This window comes from Amblyomma americanum, chromosome 1 (genome assembly GCF_052857255.1).
Source record: "Amblyomma americanum isolate KBUSLIRL-KWMA chromosome 1, ASM5285725v1, whole genome shotgun sequence".
Classification (NCBI taxonomy): Eukaryota; Metazoa; Arthropoda; class Arachnida; order Ixodida; family Ixodidae; genus Amblyomma; species Amblyomma americanum.
Window position 1 is genome coordinate 82225479 of NC_135497.1, and position 26556 is coordinate 82252034.

General features: G+C 46.5%; 1 protein-coding gene across 1 annotated transcript in view; it reads left to right on the plus strand.

Moving 5' to 3' along the window:
- LOC144113121 (structural maintenance of chromosomes protein 5-like) overlaps positions 1 to 26556 on the plus strand; it is a gene marked incomplete at its 3' end in the record, with an annotated part of 180474 nt that overhangs the window by 38073 nt on the left and 115845 nt on the right. Inside the window, 3 exon segments of the mRNA XM_077646029.1 lie at positions 11595 to 11756; positions 22624 to 22785; positions 23600 to 23671. Coding sequence (XP_077502155.1) covers positions 11595 to 11756; positions 22624 to 22785; positions 23600 to 23671 — 396 coding nt within the window.

Genomic DNA, 26556 nt, shown 5'->3' on the forward strand with positions numbered 1-26556 from the left:
AACCACATCTCGAAGTAAGGCAGCATGAATTAGAGAGCCTTTTACAATAGTTACTGGAGCCATACTTGATAGTTGGCGATTTTAATGCACACTCTTGTTTCTGGGGCAGTGAGAAAACCGATAGGAGCGGTCAGGTTATTGAGGATTTTATACTATCCAACAATATTTGTTTATTGAACACCGGTAAACCTACTTATTGCTCCCCTAGTTCAGGAAAAATGAGTGTTTTAGATTTGTCTTTTAGCTCTCCTTCAGTTTTTAACGATTTTAAATGGGAGGTCTTAGACGACCCGTACGGAAGCGATCATCTCCCTGTTAAAATCTGCCTGTCATCCCCACCATCAGTCACCCAGACAATACCACGGTGTTGGAAGCTCAATTTAGCAGACTGGCAGCTGTTTAGAACAGCAGCGACGTTAGATAATATTACGTTAGAAAATCTTAATGTAAATGAAATAAATAAGTTCACAAATTGCATTCTTTCTGCCGCACGCTTGGCCATCCCCCAATCTTCAGGAATAGTACAACGCAACCATAAAATGTGGTGGACACCAGATTGCAAAGAAGGAAAAAAACAAAATAAGGCTTGGGGTATATTTCGCCGATACCCCACACAGGAGAACCTTATAAACTTTAAAAAAGCAAGAGCAAAAGCGCGGCACATACGTCGAAATTCCGAAAAATCATCCTGGCAGCGTTTCATTTCCTCGATAAACAGCCAAGTCTCTTCGAAAAAAATGTGGGAGGCAGTACACAAAATGGATGGTCGCTACTCTCCATTCACAGTTCCTCTTCTGACCGCCTGTCACATATATTAAGGAGTCTAAATTAAATTTTAAAGGAAAAGGGTGTGAAGAAGACGACGCAAATTAACCGAAGAATAAAGAAGAGGAAGAAGCATTCATTGATGTGGAGAGCAATGATTGGTGGAGAAGCATTCGGTGCGGTGGAGAGAGATGATTGGTAGAGAAGAGAAGAAGACGACGACAAGACATACGTGGACTAACACCGAGGCTATAAAAGGGCGACTGAGAGCGAGGCCCGGGGGGAACAGCAGATAAGCGGAGGCTCCAGCGGGTCAGGGACACTTTGGCTGGAAGAGAGCGACGCCGGCTACTGCTCCGGTGAGCTCGCGTTCTACGGCAACGCATCGTGGACTTCCTGCCGTGCCTGAGCCCGTTCCGGGGGGGAGTCAACAGAGGACGCTACCACCTGCTACGGCCAGGGGTGTCTCCAGCGCTGTCGCCACCCATCCGGGTGGTGCCCACAACGCCAACAACACCGGCATCATCTCGACGGGCGCTTGGGCCTGGAGCTTATATGACGCAGCCAGCGACGCCGCCACCAAAGCCAACAACACCGGCATCATCTCCACGGGCGCTTGGACCTGGAGCTTGTACGACGCAGCCAGCGACGCCAGCCCGAGCACGTTGAACACCGCCAGCGACGCCAGCCCAAGCACGGCGAATGCTGCCTCGACGCCGCCTACTGGATCCATACAACGCCGCAGCCACACCGAACCAACCGTGAGCATGAACGCCGACCACGAATAGTAGAACGCTAGTAGTAGACGCTGGTAGTAGTGTGCCCGGGTCGTGTGTATTTATAGCCTTTGTGTGTTGTGTTTTGTTAGTTTTGTGTTCTAGTGTGTGTGTCGCGTAGGGTGTATTAAATGTGCGTTTGTGTGGGTACACCCGTCGCCTAGTCCATTCTTTCGGTCCGAGTGTTCTCCGGAGAGATCCGTGACACCGCCCCTGGTGTACAGACAAATATAAAAGAACAAGCAGACATATTAGGAGAACACTTTTACACTGTATCTACTTCCTCTAACTATACAGAATCATTTTTAAAATATGAAAACACAGCCGAAAAAGAAAGACTGCCGATAAAGGGCAGTGCTCACGAAGCATATAATATCCCATTTACACTACAAGAAATTAACAGTGTACTTTCTTCGGGTAAACAGACTGCACCAGGACCAGATGAAGTCCATTACGAAATGCTTGCCCACTTGTCCGAACATGCTGTAGACTCGCTTCTGAAATTTTTTAACAAAATATGGTTATCAGAAGAGATTCCAGAGGCATGGAAAAAAGCCATTATTGTACCGTTGTTGAAGCCGGGAAAAGTACCTACCTCCCCTGGCAATTACAGACCTATAGCCCTAACAAGCGTACTTGCCAGATCCTTCGAAAGCGTCCTTAACATTAGATTAATGTTTATATTACAATCCCGTGATCTTCTTGGCATCCATCAGTGTTGGTTTAAAAAGGCGTGCTCTACAACCGACCGTCTAGTCAGCCTAGAGAACACAGTCCGAGAAGCATTTATACACAAGCAACACTGCCTTGCGGTCTTTTTCGATTTAGAAAAAGCCTATGACATCACATGGAGGTTTGGCATACTGCGGGACCTTGGAGACCTCGGAATCCTTGGTAGAATGCTAAAATGCTTGAGTGACTTTTTGACCAACCGTTCATTTCAAGTACGCCTGGGTGCCACTCTTTCTAAGAATTTCATTCAAGAGAACGGCGTGCCTCAGGGGTGCATTTTAAGCACCACGCTTTATATAGTAAAAATTCCCTAGCAAAAATAATCATAAAGTCTATCATGTATTCTGTCTACGTCGACGATCACCAGATTGCTTGCACATCCTCTAGCGTTACATCGTATGAGAGGCAAATACAGATGACAGTAAATAAACTAACAACATGGGCAGACAAAAACAGTTTCAAGTTTTCGACGCAAAAGTCTGTAGCTGTTCTTTTTGCGCTTAGAAGAGGACTGCACACTGATACCTCCCTGTATTTAAATGAAGTCGCACTACCAATTAAAGATGAGCACAAATTTCTAGGAATGACTTATGACAAAAAGCTCACATTCCTACCACACATAAACATACTCAAAAAGAAAGCTTCTAAATCTCTGAATATACTAAAAGTACTTTCACGAAAACATTGGGGTTCCGATAGGACTTGTCTTTTACGGATTCATCGCTCTGTAGTACGTTCTACATTTGATTACGGATGCATAGTTTATGGATCAGCGAGGCAATCGTACCTTAAACGGCTAGACCCAGTACACAGTTTAGGCTTGCGTCTTTCCACTGGTGCATACAGGACGTCACCGATAAACAGTCTTAATGTGGAAGCCAACGAGCCATCGCTTACAGAGAGAAGAACCATGCTCACTTGCTCGTACGTTTTAAAAATCCGTTCACTACCTAAACATATCTGTCACCAAATAGTCACAAAGTGCCCATCTAGAACACTAACAACAAACCATTAGCTATAACGCCACTTCTCCTGCGTTTTGAAGATATGTGCAAAAAACACATGCTAACAACGAAACGGGGTTTCTCAAGAGAGACTAAATTTTTTTACCCACTGGTTTGTTTGAATTTTAGTACACCTCAGCCAATTTCTCAGGCCTGAGAAGAAAGCTGAGGCTTTTATTTTGATTTTTTGGGAGCCTCGATGTCCTTCCGCAGCCAAGGAAGGCTACCGAGGTTACCCGGCCCTCTTTAAAGCTTTTACTTGTAGCCATTTATAAAATTTGTGTATGGGTAATATTAATGTTTGAGGGCCGCTAGAGCAAGGATGATTCTTGCATTTCTATAATATTCAACAAAAGACTTTTCCTATACCTTGTTCTTGGCGCATGATGGCTCTGTTGCCTATGTGCCATAAAAGACAACAACAACACAACACAGCTTCCCCCCTTAAATCACGTTGCACGATTTCAGCCAGTCCATTGGTTGCTAGCACGCAAAGCAGCCAAAGCTCGTCTGTTGTTTTTGCAACGCGCAGCTCTTAGTACACATTCCACATGCTTTCGCGAATATTTCTACTTCTGGTTTCTATGGATGTAAAAAAAAACGCGACTTTCGATGTTGGAAGTTATCGACAAAGCACAAGTTCAGGGAACTCGACACAAAGTAAAGCGGCATGCAATGGCGTTGTTCATGGCAGCAAAGCCTAATTTTGGCGTAGGTGATGCTTTGGGGTCGGCCGGATGTTCTAGCTTCGTTGAAAATGGTGAGACATTCGTCAGTACATCAGAAAAGTAGGTAATGATCTTAAAATGAAGTTAGGGATGGTGACGAGTCATTGAGCACTTGAATCGCCAAGATCGGCTGAGTGAACATTACTGTGAGTTGCAGTCCAGTGTGGCATGCCCGGAGGGGGGATGATGTGAAGTTTATATCGATGAGCAGGCCGCGAAGCTGAAGACATTTATTTATTTATTTCAGATTACTGCAGGCCACTGCTTGGCCCAAGCAGGAAGGAATTTACATTGTTACATAACCAAAAGAATAAAATTATGCAATATTAGCAGCACACGGATACCAAAAGAATAAACCCAAAGAATAAAACCAAAAGAATAAAATTATACAATGTTAGCAGCACACGGGTACAAAAAATACATATAAACAATATTAGCAGGTAAGTAGACGATGTAACGCATCTGAAAAATTTTGCCATTTTTTTAGTTCGCTGCAATAATGATGCATGTTGCACCTCCGCTGTCTCATCGGCGTATTCATCGCGACGTGCAACCCCCGCAGGCGACTGCAGTGGTGCAGCACGTCGTTGGGCTGTCGGGAGACTGTTATGCAGTGAATGTCGATGCAGTGGTTGTGGTGCACACTGTTTGTGCTAAACACAACCAATTTGTCCGATTTTGCATAGTTCTTTCAAATTGTGCAAAGATTGGAATAAGAATTGAATTCCCAGCACGTCAAGAAAGACAGCTGAGGCAGCTAAGGCAATGAGTCCTCACCACCATCTGGCCAAGAAAGTTCTTGAGGGTGCCATTCGTAAGTAAAGACTGGCACGGAAAGACATATGGCGCGAACAAGTTCTAAAGCTGTGTGCTGTGTCAGGGTTCTTTGCTCTGCCTTTTTTTCAATTTTCATGCAGCTATTGCTGCAGATATTATACAACTTTTATAACTTTCAGTCGTGTTTTTCTCAGCTTCTTATTTTGGGACAAACATGACTTTTGTGCACAAAGTTTTATGTACCGTAAAAACCGGACTATAGGTCGGACCGGAATATAGGTTGACCCCCTAACTAACCGATTCAAAAAATTAAAAAAGTCTTTTTCAGTGGAAAAAGTACCCAAAGACATCCTTACCTTGAAACAAATGCGACTCAACAGGTTGCACAATGGTGGCAGTATTTGTTTTGTTTTCAATGTTACACCCGGCCAGTTTTGTAACAGTATCGCGTGCCCATCGGCCCGCGGGTTTGTTTCTGGCACACAGATGTATGGCGCCTTAGAGTAAAGCCCTTCCTCTTCATGAATCGCCGCACCCAGGATGGCGAGCCCTTGAATTGCGTCCTCGTGAGTCTAGAGGCATGCGCGATCTCTACCGCATTCACGCGGATGCATTCGGAAGTCACAGGCAGCGACCTTGCACGCAGCACTACCTTTCCTTCCATTTCTGGATACACTGCGGTCCACCCACGAAATGATGTTTTCTTCTGGTACGCAGCTTCTGCCTCCGCCAGTACTGAATGCTCCTTTCGGATACTCCAAATTCATGCTGTGCCGCCAGGTTTCTGCGAGCTTCCACATACTGCATCGCGTTTTTCTTGAAGGGAACGGTGAATTGCCGTTGGCTTCTGCTCATTTTGAAACAAAATGTGAAAAAGTAGCCTTTAACCAAAATAGCTTTGCAACAACAAAAACGCAAAATGGTGGTGCGAGAACGTCACTAACGTCGCCACGCCGCACTGCTGCTGATGGCGATGGTGATAGAGGCTGTTGACTTCAGCCGCCCATTGTTGCAAGACTTCATAGTTTTTCCGCCAATGACCGGTATATAAGAGGGGGTCGACTTTTTGTCACGGTTTTTTGAAAAAAAGTTATACCTATATTCCGGTTTTTACGGTACTTACTGTAGCATAGTCAAGACGGAATTTGGCTTGCGTATTTTTTTTAAGGTGTGTAGAGTCCTTCTAGGTTTTGATTCAATCAGTATTATTTTTTAGGGATGAAAAGCTTGAAAATATTCAGGAACCAGCCTTTGAAAACGAAGCGCGAGATGGAATGCCGTTATATGCTTAGTTGTACTCATTGGAGTGTTGGGAACAAGAAAAACCCAACCGTTTTTCACTGCCCTGTCATGCTTCCTGCTATGTGCAGTAGCTGCACAAGCATGCACAGTTTTTCACTTATGCATGGCACTTGGCATCGAGCTATCTTGGAACTAAACACAGATTTGGAAAGAGGAGGTCAATCTCTATAAGTGGCACAATTTTCATTCATCTAGCACTAATATTTAAAAAAAGTTTTTTGAGCAGCAGCTCCCCTTAAATACTGAGAATGGTCTCGAACACTGCAGTAAATTCCACACGGGACCTCGATAGTTCCAGAGCACACTGGCTGCGTCTCTTGTAATGCACGGAGTGATAAGGTCTAAAAATGAGACAAACTGGAGACTGGAGACTAAAAATGGGAAATAAAATTTACTGGGAGCAATTAAAGGAAAGTGCTGCTTTTAAAACTTTTTTTTTAGCAGTATTGCTAAGTAAATAAAAATTGTACCAATTATAAACCTTGACCTTCTCTTTCCAAATTTGCTTTTAGTTTAAGATAGTGTGATCCTGTCATGTTCAAAGTGTCAAGCATAAGTGAAAAACTGTTCATGCTTGTTCAGCTACTGGACATAGCAGCAAGTGTGACAGAGCAGTGCAAAAAGTTTTTTCTTGTTCCCAACACTCCATTGAGTACAAACAAGGAATATACCAAATATACTTGTGTAATGACCACACTTTTTTTTCCATGGTTTTGACAAGTTTTTCCCAACTACAAGGGACCCCAATTATCATACAAACGCGTGTAAGGGCCGCACCTATGTATGGGCCACACCCTGTTTTCCCAAAGGAAATGTTAAAAAATATTTTAAAAAATATTGCATCAAACCAGGCTCATATCGACCTTCCGACAACGATGTGGTGGACTGACTTAGTGAGGGTGTGCGATCGGACAGTACAAACCCCATGCTCGCAGCCTGCGATCTCCACTGTGGAATGATAAGTGAATGAATTCCATGAAAAAAAGTCAGCGGAAGCCACGAGCACAACTTATATAAAGTACCAACACCCGTACACCAGTGCATGGTGCAAAACGAAAGGACATCGTGCCAAAGATTACTCCCTACCAGACATGAGAACTGAAGAGCAAAAAAATACGTAGCACGCTGCAGAAAGGCAAGAGCAAGTGATGAACATGCCAACTGTATTGTTAAAGTAAAATCGTGAGGAAAAACAATTCTCCTACTGGTAAAAATCAGTGAAACCAAAATGGTAGCGCTCTGGGACACTGGTTCAAAAGTCTCCTTAGTGTCTCACGCATTTGCCTTACAGCACAACCTTAAAGTTGTAAAAGAAATAAACATTCTGCTAAAGGGACCTTTTGAAACCTCCGACATACCAGTAGGCGTCACACAATCGTGCATTGCGATCAGTGCAGCCTCAGCAACAATTGAGGTCAGAGTCGGGAAAAACCTACCCTGCAATGCAATAGTGGGAACCGACTGGCGTGAATGCATACCGTATGACTACATTGAATGGTGCAGAAATGGCATTCACAGCTATGGGTTGATTAAAAAAAGTTCATGAAGGAAACCCGAGGAAACGTTACGCAGCAATTACCGTCCAGCTGCAGGAAGGGACGAATGCGACACCGACTGAAGACCAAACTGCCGAGTGTTCCGAAGTGACTGACACCTCCTACGAATACCAGACATCAGCGACAAGCAGAACAGTCACAGACATGAGAACAACTGTAAGCGGCTGTAAAGAACTTTCATCACGCGAAGAAATCGCTCAGCTCTTCGTGCAACTGAAACTGAAAGACTTCACCACAAACGAAATAGGCAAGTTTCATTCCATACTTCTAGACAGCATTGAGGTGTTTACGAATCCTCAATGAGCCTTGACTGAGCACACGTGGAGCACACAATTGAGCTGTCCGACGAAAAACCCATTCGCATGCAACCATACAGCGCAAGTGAAGTCAATAGAAAATTCATGTGTCAACAAACGGAAGAATGGCTGAACAAAGGGATTATACGTCCGCCGAAACCACCATATGCATCACCTGTCATCGTACTGGAGCAACCTCATCACTGGTCCACACCTAAACGACTATGCGTGGACTATTGCTTCCTGAACGCAAAAACACTCATACCTGATGTCCAAAGTGGATCTAACAGTCCACACAATATCTGGGCCGTGATACTTCTCCAATATTGATGTTAAAAAAGCCTTTTTGAACATAACTTTATGTGAGGAAGACGGGAAGAAAGCAGCCTTCATGACAGAAGATGCAGAAGATGGTCACTATGAACCGACATGAATGCTTTTTGGGCTATACCCAGCACCCTCGACCATGCAGAGCGTAATAATGAAGGCCTGCAGCCGCACTTATCAAGCAAGGCGAAGTCATCGTCCGTATGGATGACATCTGCATTTTCACGAAAACGCCAGAAACGCTCGTAAATGCTGTCAACGAAGTCCTCAGAACATTGCAAAAGTTGGGGCTAAGGGCGACTTCAAAAATTCTCGTTCGCAGTTCAAGCCATCTCTTTCCTTGGTGCCATAATCTCACAAAATGGAGTGGAAATTTATCCTGTGCGCACAACTGCTATCGTAAAATATGGGAAACCAAACATGAAGACGGAAGTGCGATCAATCCTTGGACTGACATCGCTCTACCGAAAGTGCATTAAGAACTACGCGAAGGTTGCTAAGGCTTTGACCGAACTGACAAAAAAAGATGCGTTGATAATATGAACTATGGATTGTCAAGACAGCCATGGACAAGCTCAGATTGTTTGACTGACGCACCAGTACTAGCAACATTCGACCCATCACTTCCAACGCAGGTCCACGTAGACGCATCATGCACAGCATTTGGTGCAGTTTTGCCTCAAAAATACGGAAATGAGACATGAGTAATAGAAAATTCAGTGGGCACTTCGTTGACCTAAAGTGTGGTGAGGCAAAAGCCTTTAGCGTGGTGTTGCTGCTTGTGTCTCTGATGTGTTGTAAAGATGTTGATTAAGTACACAGTTGTTTATGAATCTTAAATGCTGGAGACACTGGAGGGCATTTGGGAGGCATCTGTCTGATTCGACGCCTTTCTGCAAACACTCTCTAGCGTCCTAGACAAGGAGAACTACATATGCGTTGGCAGGAAGTAGTGTTAGCACGCTCGGCTGCGGAACGGGAAGGATGGTGGTTCGAATCCCATCGTGCACAAATATCTTTTTTTTCTTAAAGAGTTGAAGAGCGTGACGGACGGACGGACGCGGGCATGAGCCATTAAAGACTTTCGCCTTAATATGCGAGCAAGAAGGTGTCAGAGCTGGACAAGCACAAGGACTCGACGGAACTCGAAGCAGTTGCAGTGCACTGGACTGCTATTGAATAATTCCATCACTACCTTCAAGGTCTGCAACACTTCGATGTTTATACAGACAACTGGGCTGTCTCGCTCATAATGTCGAAGAAAAATCTGAATAGGCGTTTCACCCGCATTGTTCTAGACCTGATGTCTTACAACTTCACAATCTGCCACACCTCTGGAACAACAAACGCAGTGGCCGACGCCTTGTCAAGAACGCCTGAAGAAACCGACGGAGTCTTCATCCTCAGATTTGAAGATGATCGACTGAACAAAGCTCAAAGAACTGATCCGAAACTTGCATTGATCATCGAGCAAACGGAACGAACTTTCACAAGCAACACAAGCAACCGATACACTGTACGAGCTTTTCAACGACAGACTCGTACATGTGACGGAAAGAACAGAAAAGGAGACATATCGCATTGTAATACCAGGAACTCTGAAACAAGATGTGCTCCAATCATATCATGACAACTATGGTCACGGCAATACCACTGTTACACTATCCAAAATCCAACAACGCTACTTCCGGGAAGGCATGAAGAATGAAGTAGAAAACTACGTGAAAGGATATGACGTCTACCAAAGATTCAACTCGAAATGTGGAGTGCACACTGGGTCTAATACCCCTGTCATACGGGCATTTCGAGGGCCCTCGAACCGATAGTCTATCGACTCAAAGGCGATCGAGCGCTGCCACACGGGCAGTTTCAATGGCGATCGAGTCAATAGCCTATCGAGTCAACGGAGTAGCGCAGAACTCCATCGAAATTTCGAGGGCCTTCGAGCGCTGCCCAAGGTTGCTAGCGTTGATTCGAGCGGCGCCAAGCGCATTTTTGTACACGACACATTCACGGTGCAAAAACATGAACAAACATTATTCGCATAAAATTTAATGCAAACAGTCTGTAAAATTATTTTAAAATTATATTAGACTGGCTTTAAGCGCATTAACTTCGCGTTGCAGTCTTTGCGTTGCTTGCGTACTTAACGTTGACAACATGGCGGCACCCTGCCCGCCCGCTTCACAGCGATAACAGCTTCGTCGCTAATCCCTCAAAGCAATATCGTGTTCTAAGCTGTCGTATTCGCCTTCGATTTGCCCATTCTTACCCTCGCATAAAGTTTCAAGAGACAAATAGCTCTTGTTTTTCATATATCATGGCGATTTCCCAGGTCTTAAGCCTGACGAAGCAGCGCTCCGACGCAGTTGGACTGGCTTGGTTCTGGCTCGTCTTGTATTAGAGTGGCTACAGCAGTGTCTGCATATGTCCGTCGCGTACGTGCAATTAAAAGGGTTTTGAACGACATTCGCGTATGCGTGTATTTCAGCATTTAGTATACATTTATCAAATATTCTTGTTATTTTTGCAAAATCCAAAGTAGCGATTGTGGCGCCACACATCCGTGGCGTAAGACACGAGAACCATTTCAATGGCCATTGAGATTTGCCGTGTAGCAGCGGCGAATTCGATAGCGATTGAGAATCTCGAAGACCCTCAACTCGAGGGTGATTGAAACTGGCCGTGTGACAGGGGTATAAACCTCCAAATGCCGTCTTTCAACCCATTCCAAACCATCGAAATGGACCATGTTGGACAAATCAACTCCGAGGATTCCAACAAATATTTTATAATGGCAGTTGATGTAACAACACGCTTCATTGTCACACATGCATCGAGGAAGAAATTGTTCTCAGATTTGGAGTTCCGATTATAGTGATAATGGACAACGACAGTGTTCACATCGAGAGCCATGAAAAAGTGTTTCGAGGAGAAGAAAATCACGCACAGCTTGACAGTATCTTTTGCCCCAGAAACCAATTGTCTTGTTGAACGAGTGGATGGCAAAATCTTGGCAGCGTTGCGAAAAAACGTGAACAGAGCCATTGACCACTGAAGTGAGTACATAATGGAAACTACATTTCAAGTGAACAACCAACCACTCATTGGGATAAAAAGCTCACCATTCGAACTTCTCTTCAACTACATGCCACGAAAGTGTTTCGACTACGAAAAAGCCGCCACTTTTTTGGCGATGGCAAGTTTTCGTGTCCATGAGTCATCTAATGCTTTTGCGTTAAAACAAGTGGGAGAAAGTGTATGTGTATGGTGGGGGGGGGCGATGTCTTGCAAAGTGCACGTACTCATAGCCTGCATGTTGTTGATGCAGCAAATCTGTGGCAGCCAGGAAGAATCTCTGCGGGCGCAGCAGTTGCAGCTGAGCCAGGAGCGGCAGAAGTTGGAGCAGCTGTCGCCTGACATGCACAGCCTGGAGTCCTACAAAGAGGTGGAGCTGCGCATTGACCGATTGCGCCAGAAGCTTGCCTGGCTGGTGAGTGTTGTTTGAAATCACTTGTGATTAAAACCTGCGTGAAAACCTGTGATTAAGTCTATATAGTGAGACCTCGTTATAGCGAACAGTTAAAGAATCGTAATATAGTTCGATGTAGTCAAAATTCGCAATAAAAAATTTTGTCAGAACTGTGCAATAGTGGCGCAGTTTAGTCACTGAAGGGATGGCAATTCAGGTTGTCCTTAGTAGAGAAGCAAAGAGACGTTTTTCCAGGTTTTAGCGGTGTTTCAAAGGCACTCGCGGCTGTTCTGGCGGCTGCAAGAAAACCGAGCGCCAGTTAAGTTGGCTCACTGCAAGCGCAGCTGTGTCACGTGAAAAGTGGTATGGCGGAGCGATAGCTGTCACCATTTTCATCACCTTCGCAACAGCAGGCATGAGCTCAGGATTGTTACTGCAAGCTTTCTACAACCACCTGCACTGCTGATACTAGGGTGCTGTCGATGGATGCCAGAGGCATGAACGTGTGCTAACTGCTGGACTACTTTACACGCCGCTGTTGGCAAGCTCGAGAGAAAAGCACTAACCTTGGTGCGAATGCTTGCCACATCACCACCAGTCACTTATGGAATGCAGCGAGGCCTGCTGCCTGTCATGCGAACAGGCGCCATTTGGTGTTGGGGGAGTTCGATATATCCATTTCATGGCCAATTGTGTTCGATATATTAAGTATAAACTGCTTGCGTTTGTCAAAAATATTTATGAAGAGTTTGATATAACCAGTAATTCGTAATGTCTGTGTTTGTTATATCGAGGCTTGCCTGTATTAGAAATATGCTTGGCGATTTGGAGTCCATTATTGTGGTCACCACTGTCTTCAGATAAATGCAGTGCATCTTGAAGCGCCTTGCAAGCCAATACCCGTGCCATATGTGCTTGAGAAATGGCAGTAAATGTTTAAAAATTGGCTGGGGTTTAGCTCTGGTTAAACCTGGTTGAATTGCGAAAGCTTGCTTAGCTTTCGCCTTAGAATTTAACTGTTGCGAAGCAGTAGAGCAACTAGATTCAGATATATAGACTCTTTGTCGGTAACTTCCATGGCGAGACTGATCAATCAACGCTTAGCGCACCGCTATATATCCCAGTGAAGCCGCCACGGAGCGAGCGCAAGGCGAGGCGGTCGTCATATCAACAGAGAGACCACCTGCTAGGCGCGGCGCCGGCTCGGGGGCCACGGCACATGCGACAAGCGGCTCCCTTCTAGCTGCGGCGGGGAGCAAGCTTAGAATTTAAGTGTTCCGAAGCAGTAGAGCAACTAGATTCAGATATAGACTCTTCATTGGTAACTTCCATGGCGAGACTGATCAACCAACGCGTAGCGCACCGCTATATATCCCAGTGAAGCCGCCACGGAGCGAGCGCAAGGCTAGGAGGTCGTCATATCAACAAAGAGACCACCTGCTAAGCGCGGCGCCGGCTCGGGGGCAACGGTAAACGCGACGAGCGGCTCCCTTCTAGCTGCGGCGGGGAGCAAGCTGACGTCACGCGTCGGAGAGAGCAGACGTCACATCACCTGCCAAGCGCAGCGCCGGCTCTGGTGGGAGCACGGCATACGCGACAGGCGGTTAGACCTGCCGTACTATTGCTTTTGCAGTAATAATCGCGAAGTGCATAAATGCCATTGCAGTCGCCGACCGATGTGTGAACATGGCGGGACCCAGAAAATGGTCCGAATAATCAAACAGTCCGAAAAGTCCGCAAACTTAAAAAAAAACAACTTTTCTGCAAAAAACCAGCTTTCAAAATCGTGAAAATCGCCACTCCCCATGTTCCGCCTGCAAGCGATAATGTTGGACTGTATCTGAGCCATAGTGATGCTTTTGTCATGTTCGCACCCTCTCCCGTCATGATACGAGACAGTGCAATGCGGCCGCAAGTCATGTTGCGAACGAATGCCGTGAATACACTTGCCACGTGGACCAAGAACAGTCAATTTACATGGGGCAGCAACACTCGCGAAGACCGAGAGGTAACCGAGATGTGAGCGTCTCCGAATGCGCTTCCTCTCCCCCCCTACCACGTTTGTTGCCCCTCACCCCGCATTGCGGGTGGCGTTGTCCAAGCCGGGGTGGACACTGAAGCTGCCCCCCCGTCCCATTATATCATTTTCAATGCAGTCGCGTGCTCCTTGTAGGCCATCTCTTTGGCAACGGAGAGCATCCCATTATCTTGAATGGCAATGATGGAGAACAAATAGTCAAGCATATCTAGGCCTCTTCGGTTGCACTCGCATATTCCCTTTATATCGAAGATGGCATCTTTCATGGCGGTCGAGAACGGGTTGGTTGTGACAGTGATGCCTGCTCGCGTCTATATTAGGCCAAAATAACGGAACTTTCTGTTGAAAAATGATCTCAACAGTATTGTTGGCGTCTATTTTAGTTCGAAAAATCGAACTTTAAGACTCCACAAAGTCCGAAATATCAGTCGTAAAAATGTACACGTTTATATGAGGTGCACTACTGTTGCTCAGCAAAGTCCGAAATATCGCTTAAGTCTGAATTATTGGAGCCCGAAAAGTTGGTCATCTACTGCATTTTGTAGTTTGGGCTACATGTGCACATTGAATGACATTGTACTAGTCAGTGTCGATAACGACTGCTAACCAGTGAAGAATTTTACCTGATTTTACAATTTTACAAAATCGTATAAAATAAAATTTTGGCATGTCCAAATGTGACGTAAAAGTTATTTTGCTGAAAATACCACTGTTCTTGATTGATAAGTCGAAAAAGTAGCCATAAATTTGTGTGTCAGGACATAAGCCAAGAGTATCTTTAAGATGTTATCAAAAAGCTGCGTTAGGTGGAGGAAACCGACCAGAAATATGAAACCGAGATAACGGCATTTGAAGTTTGACCATGTCATAAGATGAATGGTTGGTAGCCTCGTGGTGATATTTCCCTCTCCTTACCATGTCCTTCCCGTTTTCAAAACTGTCTTTTCTTCCCGTTTTCAAAACTGTCTTTTCATTCTGAATATGTCAACTAAAACTCAGGTTATCACAAACAACCTGAGGCCAGGCTAGTGCATTTCATTACGAGTTCAGCAAAATTTGTGGGCTTCAAATCTGGCCAAGGCGATGGCAAAACTTTATTAGTACAGTTTGATCTGGATATAGGAGGGATTCACATGATGTCATCCGCAAAAGGTGCTAGCGACAGGCGCGGCATTCACCATGTTGGTGGTTGCATGCGCCGCCACTGCAGCCAGCCGCAACATTTAATTCACTGGTGGTGTGTCAAATATGAGTGTATTTCGCGTCTCGCTGCAGATAATTTCTGTCCGATCCGTAACACCATGTGACTAAGTGGATATGCCATGAGCTATGTAAAACAGAAAAGAGCGGCCACGCTGAAAAGGTTCCACTTTGAGAAAACGTCGGCTCATAGGAATGCGGAGGTGCTGAAGTGGTGTGCGACATACAGGACTGCTGCCAAACGTTGAATTAACCAATAGTGAGTTCCTCCTTGTGCATTAAGTTTGCTGACAGGCCAAGGAATTAAAGCATAAAAATCTATGAGAGGGTGCAATTGCTTGGCAAGTGGAGAGCCCAAGAGCCGTGCTGAAAGTGCTGACGGCCGAAGTACTGTTTTTGGAGAAGTGAGTAATTAAGGGCAGACGCGGGGATCAGATCGCAAAAATCGCGGAAAAAAATCGATTTTTGGAAACCGTGCATTTCGGTGTGTGCAACGCCTAAACTACGTTATATCAAAATGGTTTCGCTGAAAACGCACTAAAAGTTCCCGAAAAAATTTAATTTGTCAGTGCACAGGGCGAGAAAACAGCTATAAATCGTGCAAAAACACCGCAGTTTGCAAAGCCATATCTCATCTTTCCCGCCAAAGAGCGCCGCCATCTTGGTATCGTTTGAAAGCTCAAAGTTAAGCCGTTTCGTTTCTGAATTCTTCAGTCGTCGCCATCTTGTAACAGTCGCACAAACAAAAAAAGCGCGGGTATGCCAGGGGCAGTCACACGAGCCCTCCGATGGAAGCGGGCCTCCGATTGGCTGCCAGTCTGAAAGGCGCCTTCCCATTGGTTGCTGCTGCGGCAGCGGGCAAGCTGGCAACCACAGCGGTCTGCTGTTTTCTGCTTTGCAAACCACGCCGGAGTCTTCATTTGACACGCAGAATTAGGTTTTCTGAAAGCTTCCAGGTCAGTGATGGATCGTCGCTCATTTGAAAAGAAATTCTCGACGAAGCACGCCTTCGGAAAACGGAAGCGCGAAAAAGACGAGAAAAAGACGGCGGCCAGCGGGAGAAGCGGTGCACCCGACTGAACATGCGGAAACATGCCGCGCTATCTTGCACCGCATTACTCCAGCAGCGACGAAGCCGACATTCGCCCTGTGCCATCGAGGCCGATAACCCAGTCGACGGAAGACGCACTTGCACCTTTGCGTACGGCCGCGCGAATCGGCAGCCGAGATCGCAGCGTTGGAGGCGACGCCGGCAGAGGCGGAGTGCTCTGTTTCTGGCGCATCGTGCGACACGGACACGCAACCTGCAAGTGAGGCCCAACCGTCGACAAGCTACATACAATGTGATAGCTGAAGATTCACCGGATGAATTGTCACCGAACGTAGCACCATTCAGGCGTGCCTCGAGCCACGTTTCGTGTCGGCAGTGACGGCAGAAGCGTAGACATGCAGCGTTTGCGACTCCCTTTGCGCAGCATCCGCAAATGAACGGAAGTTAGGTTAGCACTGTCAAAGGACGAGCATGCCTCGCTTTTTGCGATAGAGATGGCAGTCGTGAAGTACAATTCAGGGAGCCGAGGAGCCTATTTGGCAATGTGTGCCACCTAGGGTGTACATCATGGTGTCCTTGCCGTCTAGAGGGCTCAAGAAAAGGACCAAGAGCACCTGATGAAGGCGTCCAAAGCCTACCAAACAAAGAGTCAAAGGTGCAAGAAGATGCCTGACAGCAATGATGCAAAATATTACAGCTCTGGCGCTTTCTAATAAATCTGCAGTGCTTGCAAAACTATAGAGCCAGTTTTCTCTGAAGTGAGTTTTGAGCCGACCGTCCTGCTTGCAGAAAGCATAGAACAACTATGCCTTGTGGGATTTGAATGGGGTTTATTGCATTGTATTTCTTAGTAAATTCTCTATGGAGTGACATTCCTATATTTTTAATAACTATCTCATTTTTTTTACTGTTCAGCCAAATTGCCATGTTGATAACAACCGCATTTTTCAAACATGGATATAATGTCCTGTGTAAAAAAAAGTAAGGGTGATAAAAATATTTTGAGGATGTTACTGCATGAACTATTCATTTGGCTAAAATACAAAAGCAACTATGGGCTTCTACCACGTTTTTTTTGTCATGCCAGGCTTTCTGCAAGTTGGGTGCAAATAATTTGTAATGTCAAAACTACTCAAGATATATCAATGAAACTTTATATTTAGTCATTCAGTACACTGCCCAATAACTGTGCCAAATTTCATTTCTCTACTACAAAAAATAAGGAATTTCACTCCGATCCCCACCTCCCCCCTTAAATGTGTCTGTTCATTTAGCAGCTCAACTTGCCATCTCTATCTACTGAAAGGGACGTGTTCCTACTGAATCTAGTGGAATCGCTGCACATTGCGTTGCTTCGAACCGAACCGGTCTAGATTCCAGGTCTTGTGCATTTGAAGGAATGCTATGTTGCTGCAATCAAAACTGCAAAACATTCTTGCTAGGTCTGCCCATCATGCTGCGAGCACATGACAGTATTTGCTGGGCCGTTCTGTCGCATAAATAAAGTAGCTTTGACGATTCGCTTTTCTGCTGAAACACCGTCTGTGAAGCTTTAGCCTTAGCAGTTCGTGGACTACAATGCTGGAAATACGTGATTCTGCGGCGGCAGTTTTGAAGTCTGGGTAATTAACCATGTGCTGTTTATCCACGATGTGTCCTGCATGAGTAGCTCACAGTTGTCAACTGAAAGCTGCAGTTCATGTGCATTTTTCCATGTAGTGCATCCGGCCAGTTTTGCTGCGAAGTTGTGGCAGGCAGCTCGGTTATGTCATGGCACAGAAGAATTTTGATGCAAACTTCATGCACAGTAAGTATTTCACAAAGAAAATTAGGTGTTGCTGCATTTAACAGCATGCAAAGATGTTATGGATCACAACAATTCAGGCCGGGCTCCTCACGGCGTACCATGACAATGGGCAAGCTCGCGTGAAATGACTGCCAACATGGTGCGCTTGCCGTGACGATGCTTGCGCCGTCTGGTTGCATGGCATCAATGAATACTTCCTATAACGAAACTAAAAGTAGTTTGCGATATTTTGTTACATCCAGGTTTTCTTACCTGCAGCTTTCGCTTGAAGATTTAAAATGGCAGTGCACAACAATAACCAGAATATAGTGAAACCTCGTTATAGTGAATGAGTAAAAAAATCTTCAAATAGTTTGCTATAGCCGAAATTCGTAATATAAAATTTCATCACAAACATATAAAATTTCATCACAAACATACGCAACAGCGGCGCAGTGTAGTCATTGAAGGGACATCAATTCTTGTGATCCTTACTAGAGAAACGGAAAGACGCTTTTCGAGGTTTTGACGCTGTTTCGAAGGTGCTCGTGGCTATTCTGAAGGCTGCAAAAAACAGAGTGCCAATTAGGTTGGCTTCCCCGCACAGCAAGGCAGGCGCAGGTTGGGTGCCGGCTACGGTGGCTTCCCCGCATCACACTCGTGTTGCATGGAGAGCGGTACGTCAGAGCGAAAGCTATCGTTGTTTTTACCACCTCCGCGGCAGCCGACATGAGCCCAGGATTGTTACTGCAAGCTTACAACCACCTGCGCTGCTGTTTCCAGGGCACTGTCGGCATATGCCGGAGGCGTGAACGCTTGCGGACTGCTGGACTGCAACCCTACACGCCGCTGTTGGCGAGTGCGAGATAAAAGTGCGAACCTTGGTGCGAATGCTTGCCGCATTGCCACTTGTGACTTGTGCAGTGCGGCGAAGCCTGTAATTCGAACGGGCACAGTTTGGCGCTGGGAAGTTCGATATGCAGTTAAACCCCCATTGAAGCGCGTGTATTTGAGACCTCCATGTAACGAACACGCAGCGCTGGTTGACCTTGAACTCGCTAAGCCAACCATCTGTTAGCTTGTACTGAATTATGAAATTTGGGAGAAAAGTTTCACGACGGTAAAGCACGAACTGACATAGAGGAACGCCAACAATCGCAACGAGCGACCACAGATGACTCAGTGCGTCGTGCTCCAGCGCGGCCGGCACATCTTCGTTGCTTTCGCATTTGGAACGCTATACCACAAGGCACTACAACAGTTCTTGCTTGGAAGCAGCAAAAAATGATAAGGCATAACAAAAATGAAACTGCATGAGCAGTGTGTGCCCATCGCCGTCGCGCGGTACGGCGGAGGGCGCCAACGACGCAGGGTGAAGAGTCCGTTTCGTGGGGTGACGGGGGTGAGCAGACCAAGAGAGGGAACATGCGGGAAGAAGCATGTGCCTCCGTGGCCGGTCTATGGCGTGACAGCGCGCGCTTTCCTCTAGCTCGTTCAGTGCCCCTACCACTCCCACTCTCCCCACCCCTCTCATAGTGCCATTGCGCGAGCCGCGGCCGCCTCGGCGGAGGTGGCGGTGGCTGCTGCGGCAGTAGCACTACCTGTGCGATCGCGGAATGTTTCTCCATGTTCATGACTTCGAGTAATGGGGTTTGGTGTAAACATTTTCAAGGTGATTTCACCTACGTTTATTTCTTATCTTGGCTTCCATTCTTCATTGCCCTTCCAGGTCTTCTTGCAAAAAATGCATGTAACGAAAAATCCTGGACTTTTTTCAACTTTGTTTTATCCAGGTTTAACTGTATCCGTTTCATGGTGTAGTGCGTTCGACATATAAAGTAGAAATTGCATGCATTTGTCACATTTATGAAGAGTTCAACATGGCCAATAATTCATAATATCCGTGTTCGTTATACAGTCGAACCCGGATATATCGAACCTGCATATTTCAAATTATTGGCTATATCAAACACAAAGATTATCCCCTTGAAAATACTATGTAAAAGTATAGGACAGTTGCGTAGTATATCGAACTCTAGTTTCACCAGGCCCTTCGATATTTTGAACGCCATGCCGTGTTCCGGAGGTACACTTTCCCCAAAGACACTGCATCTCTGGTCGCACAAAACGCGGCACGGAGGTGAGCCGCGACGTTTGCAAACCATGCCTCCTCGGGAAAGAGAGAAAACCAGTTGTAAGTGAGGGCAGCGCCTCCTCACTGATGAGGGAGACGAGAGAACTGGAAAGAGCCAGGCGGTGGTTGCGCCCGCAGTACCCCACGACTGGCACAACTAGCACCAACGGCGCATTTCCGCTGAGTTTTCTCTCCCCATCTCCTTCATTTCTTTTTGTGCCTTCTTGACTGATGCCAGTTGACTCCATCGGCCAATGCGGGGCCTGTCGCATTTTTCTTGTGCGTGTCTTTGTTTAAATTCGCCGATTGTAGCGTGCGTGACGGCTGTCATCTAGTGAGCTATGGCATCTATGGATGTAACAAAGAGAAAGATTCTGGACTTGGTAACAAAGCTTGAGGTGATCCGGCACGTCAAGAATGGTGAAAAGAAGTCCTCCATGGCATAGCATTCAGAATGCCACGGAGGACTCCAAGTACGCTGTTAATAAACAAGCAGGACATCACGCTCAAAGTAGGTGAGCAAAGTCGCTCGGGAGCATGTCCTGTGCGCCCTTCTGGTTTCAACAAAGTTGAGAAGGTGCTATATGCATGGTTTCTTGAAGTCCGCGCGAAAAACATCCCTGTGGAGGGCCCCATATTGATGGAGAAGGCCAAATGGTTTGCCACGGCGCTTGGCGACGAGAACTTTTGCAGTGGCACTGGATGGCTGCAATGGTTTTAAAATCCGCCACTGCATTGTGGAAAAAGCCATTTCAGGCGAGTGTGGGGCTGTCAGCAGCCAGGAGATACAGCAGTGGCTTTCAGGAAAGTGGCCGAAGATCGCTGCAAAGTTTTCACCTGCTGAAGTCTTCAGTGCAGACAAGACTAGTCTCTTTTGGCAAATGCTGCCGAATAAGACACTCGATCTTCGTGGGAGCTCATGTCACGGCGGGAAAATGAGCAAAGGTCGTGTTATGGTTCTGCTTGCGGCAAACATAGACGGCCCGTGCAAGCTGCTTTCATTTGTTATTGGAAAGAGCACGTCACGCTGCTTCAAGAATTGTAAGCAGCTTCCCATCCACTACGGCTGTAATAGAAAGCCCTGGATGACACGCCAACTTTTTGTTGAATTGCTGCAGGCTTGGGATGCCGATTTGGGCAGGTCGGGCCGCCGAGTATGCCTTCTGTTAGACAACAGCTCGGCCCATCAAATGACTTGCAAGCTGCAGAACATTGAACTGAAGGTTCTGCCACCGAACACCACAGCGAGACTACAGACCATGGACCAGGGTATCATAAAGGCTTTCATGGTAGGCGACTTGTTCAGTGGCTCCTTATAAACCTCCGCATGGGAAGTGATCTCAAGATTGACCTACTCGGCGCCATCGAGATGATTACTGGCGCTTTGAACGACGCAAAACAGGCCACGGTAGCCAGCTGTTTCGACAGGGCAGGTTTTGAAGTGGCTGGAGATGAATGTCTGAAGTTTTGTATGACGAGGATGAATGCTTGAAGGACGCGTTTCGAACCTTAGAATACATGGATTAGACAACATGGATTACCAGCTGGTATTTGCCTACAACCGCTAAATAATTTAAATTTAATTTCTTCTCTCGTGCTGTTTTGGTTTCGGTTTCATCGACCGAATGACGACTGTGATGTCAAGTTGATGTTTTGGTTGCGTGATCCTATAGAAAAGCGGTAACATAATCGCTGATACGTAGTTTTAATTCACTACGACATTTGAAATTGAAACTGAAACGTCGTCAAGAAGAAATTCAATTATATAATATTTAGCGGTCCTAGACAAATACCACAAGGTGCTCCATGTATACGAATGTCTAACGCATTGTTTGATAGAAGAAAACGCAAGCAAAAATATGGTGTCTATAGTCCTTTAAAAAATGATGGTTGCCTCGAGCCCCTTTAGTGAAAAATAATTCCGAATTAAATAGTACTGTGGGCTTTTAACCTCCAATCGTCGAGTATTTTTTTTTCTGTAGGATTACGTGCAAAACCAACGCATCACTTCTAATTAACTAAAAATTCCAATGAAATGGCTTCAAATTATCGGGAGTCAGCTGTGCACATTTTCAGGCGAATGAGTTGTGGTGAACTCAGGAGGTCGCGAATCACAGTAAGGCTATTGCCATTAATTTTACTGTGCGAATGGCATTAAAACTTAAGGCAGTAAGCACTTAATGGGGATGACTGGATGGATTAAGGTGTATTAGTGGGTTTGATTAATATAATCCTGTAAGATAATCCAGTGGAAGGTACTGCAACATTCTAGAAGGTGATGACTTATGCATACCGTATATAAGGGCAATGGAACCGGTGCCAACCAGAGTTTTGGCGGGGAAATTTCAAAAAGAACATTAGATACCCATTCTAGATGCCCTAGCAGGTCACATAAATGCTGTCACATTTTGTTCTTTTAGAATGTGGTTACGAAGTCCATCAAGTTTTGTTTTTTCTCTTAGCGTAGAGTTTTTGTTTTTTCTTGTCTTATATTCAAGAGCATGCTGTAAACGAGTGGCTTTGTTCTTTTATTTTTGAGTTGCCTAACTCCATTTGTGCAGTGTGAACAGTGCACTATGGGAGTGAGTTGCTGGTCCCTTTGGCGGTGCTGGTGTTTCAGAATCGGACACCAGTGAACTCAACTGTACTCATTGCATACTTCCGGCACGTGTTGTGCAGGTGTATGAGGAGGCACGGTGTGCCCTCCTGGAGAAGAAGCAGTGGCTGCAGGAGATCAAGAATGAGGTGCGGAACCAAGACCAGGAAGTGGCGCAGCTCAAGGGCTGGGTGGATGCTGCCAGCCGCCGTTATGCCCAGCTGAGTGCTGCTGACAAGCAACTGGTGAGACAAAATGTTGCATGCTAACCACATGGCATTTTCAGCGGTGTTTTCGGTGTCCAGTAGACCTGAGCCCGACGACTGAAGGACATAGCTTAGTTGGTGGTGGTTCATAGTGGACTACCACACTGCTTCGAGGTACAAAATTAAGAACTATATTACCACACTAGCACGGGTTTAAATATGATCGAAAAAATTTAGGGGATGGGTTGGAAGGGGAAAATCAGGGCACACAAATAAAACAGGAGTCCAAATATCAGTGTCACTCGTTCCACCTTTTCAGTGTGCCTTCTTGTCACTTCAAGCAGTGCGGTTGTCCGCTTTTCTTTCTGGCCCTGTTGCTCGTGCTTGAAGAGTGCCCAAAATTAGGGGTGCATCTGAGACTAGTGGAATCTCATTTTCCCCACAGAGGGCATCGGTTAAGGTAGATGTTTGTGTCGCGGACCCGAGCACCCATGATTAGCCGTGGCAGCACCATGTCCGGAGAAAAGGGAATCCTTGTGGATCCGAATGTTTGGACCTTTAGCACACACCACTTTGGCCCCACTTCCTGTAGATGGCACCTCTGGGCTGCCCCGTCCAGGGGAAATCGGTACTTGCTTTTTCCTATCCTCCTCTCTATATTTCACTTTCCTATCCATTTGAAGTTCAGAATGATCAATTCCGCATATGTAGGCTCTAACCTATTAACGCTATCGCGTCACACCCTTTAAGTGGAGCTTAAGCGTCCCTCCAAATTTTTTCTAGCCCAGTTTCTCATTATGCTGGTAGTATTCTTTTCCCTTTCTGGATATGATGTCTCCTCTCTTTGTTACAGGGGGAAGCGGTGGCTGCGCACATGCAGAGCTTAGAAGCGACCTCCAAGAAGGTCTTCGAACTTGAAGAGCAGGTAGGTGGTCGTCTCACCAGCTGCGTTCGCTTGTTGCTATCATAGACACTCCTCTAAAGGGGGTTCGTGTTTTATAGTCGAGAGCTTTTTGCATGATTTGTACAAATGTCAAATAACTAGTTCTGTAAAACTCGTTAATTCAGCCCCCGACAATTCGGATAATTCTGACTGCCGCCAGAGTCTGCCAAATGCCCATGCAGGTCTGTGGCGTCGGAAGCTCGTTTATTCGGATGTCGCGGGGCTTATCAGTTAAATCGGATGGGCCCTTGAAGGGGCGCCATGTCGAGATATGACGTGCTCGACAGGCAATCATACAGATATTCATCCACAGGCCTGAATTGCATAACACATTGTCTCGCGCGCCCCTCTAATGTGTGCACAAAGGTAGGCACTTTAATGGTTGGCTGGTTCCCACCGATAGCCCAAGGGAGAGCCCGGCTGCATAGTTTCGTTTTCAGAGCTTCGTCATTAGCTCACGGCAGTTATCTACTGCACAAATCAGTGCGCCAGCCAGCCAAGCCGTACACCATTTGGTATGACGAGATGGAGCCTTGTTGCTGATCTTTTTGTTTGTTTCTTTTTTTGAAGACGTCTTGCTGCTCTGGGGACAATGCATGCTTTCCTCGTTTCGATCTACGTGATATTTCCGTTCTTCCCGCTCGTCGAAATTCCGCGCTCGTCACATGCTGTTTGCTGTTTGTCGGTGAAGCCTTTTAACATGCGACACCACATAAGAGGAAGTTCCAGAGCTACCGTTTTGGAATCCGACAGGAGCTGCGGTGACCCTTACCATTGCGGAGCAATTCTGCTTCCGCCACTCTTGATGGCGTGCACGAATTAAAACATTAGACAGAACTGCGAAAAATTGCTGCTGCCATGTAGTTTTCGTCTTAAAGGGAACTTTAAATGATTTTGTTGGACATATTCTAGAGCAACAGATCTGAAGAGGTTGTCTTCTCTGACATTCAAGTCAAATTTCAAAGCTCTACGTGGACCTTATGATTTAGAGATAAATTTGAAAAATCTCTGCTTACAATAGCTCGCGACCGATTAGGGCGACACTTCACCGTCGCATCCCTCTCTGCGATGACGCCAGTGGGCACTTTAGGCGAGCCAGCAGTGATGTTTTAAAAATTATTTCTACAGTTGAGCCCAGTTATAATGGCCCCACTTAAGATGAACACTCGCTTATCACGAACAAGTCCGGTGCAACCGTCAAAATATACATTAGGGCTATGGCGCTCTGTCTCAGTTACAATGAACATCAGTGGGCCTAGCCGATCGGCTACAGTGAATGCCTTGGTGCCGCGGATCACATGCTGAGATCTGACGAACCTGTGCTGTGCAAGCCGCGACAAGCGGCTTTCCCGTTTAATCTCTCGTGGCATCTTGCCGAAGGAACGGAGGAGCAGCTTTTCCGGTTTATCTCCCGCGACATCTCGACGGAGGTGCAGAGAAGCGCCGGCGGAGAGTGCCGAAACAAATAAAAAAAAAGGAAAGAAAAAAATGCTAGCTGAGCTCAGCACGTGTGAACCACGTGAACATGCAGGTCAAAGATAAGGACGAAAGAGTGACAATGCGCTAACATCGCACAACTCAAAGTGTGCCCATGTGCCGAACGACGACCTCGTTCTTCCTTTTTCTCACTCCCTCCTTTATCCCTTCCCTTGGAGCTAAAGCTATGATTGCTGGTGTGGCTGTCGAGAGCTGCACGAAAAAAAAGAAAACAAACCTTGCTTGCATTTGTGCTAGGCATGGAGGGAAAAAAAAAACTATAGAGGGAGCGTCTGGCGACTGCCGCGAAGCCCCGTCGTAAGAAAAGCGGAAAGGAGAGAGTGGGTACCGTGTGATCACGCCACGTGGTAGCGAGCAGCGCGGGAAACTGGCCGCTTGGCTGGCTTGGCGTCGCGCTCCCTCTTCAGTTTTTTTCCCTGTATGTGCTAGGTGCATTGTTTCCTGCTGGTGTGCTCGCGTACCCATTCAAGATGGCGGATTCGTCAGCGTCTACTTCGGCTACGACAGTGAAGCGAGAAGCTTTGGACTTGGCCACAAAACTTTTGATATTGAAAGACCTTTCTCAAGGTGTGAAGAACCACGAACTGGTTAAGAAGTATGATTTGTCAAAGTCGGCTACAGTCGAGCCCACGTATAAAGGCCCCACTTAAGACGAACTTTCGCTTATAACGAACGAGACCTATGCGACCGTCAAAATATACATTTTTTGAATGGCACAAAATCACACATATAACGATTGTCATTAAGCCCAGCTGATCGGTTACAGCGAACGGACGGCATAAACCCAGCACCGCGATGCGACATAGCCTGCCTCCGACTCCTTTGTGCGCCCGGCGCGCGGTATGCTTTCGGGCCGAGCCTCATCCCAAGCGTATTGCCCGCCTCGTTTTGAGCCGCTCTCAAGCGAGCTACCCTTTACCCGCCGACACGCCTTTCAAGATGGCCCTCCCGCCCCTCCTGGCAACCCCGCCTCCCTCTCCTCACTTTCTTGCAAATCTGCACGTGGCCTCCGCGATCAACCACGCCGCTGCCGGTGCCGATTGCGGAGGCAACGCTCCGTGAAGCAGGCCTTCCGTGGCAGCCAAGAGGTGGCTGCACTGATGCTCACGGACGCCCCTCATTGGTCTCTCCGCTGGTGCTGTGCGTCTGTATCTTTAGCTTGATAGGCTTGATTGCCGCCTGTGTGCGTTGCACGTCTACCCATCGCGCGCTTGTTGCGGTTCGGGCATTTTGATGACTTCGTTCAAATCTCAGGGCCTTGATTGTTGGCGGACGGGAACACCGTGCCCATTTCCATTGTATTCAGCTGTAGAGATGATGAAAGCGGCCTGGGCGGAGGTGATGGCCACTGGCAAGCGGAACTGCTTTTG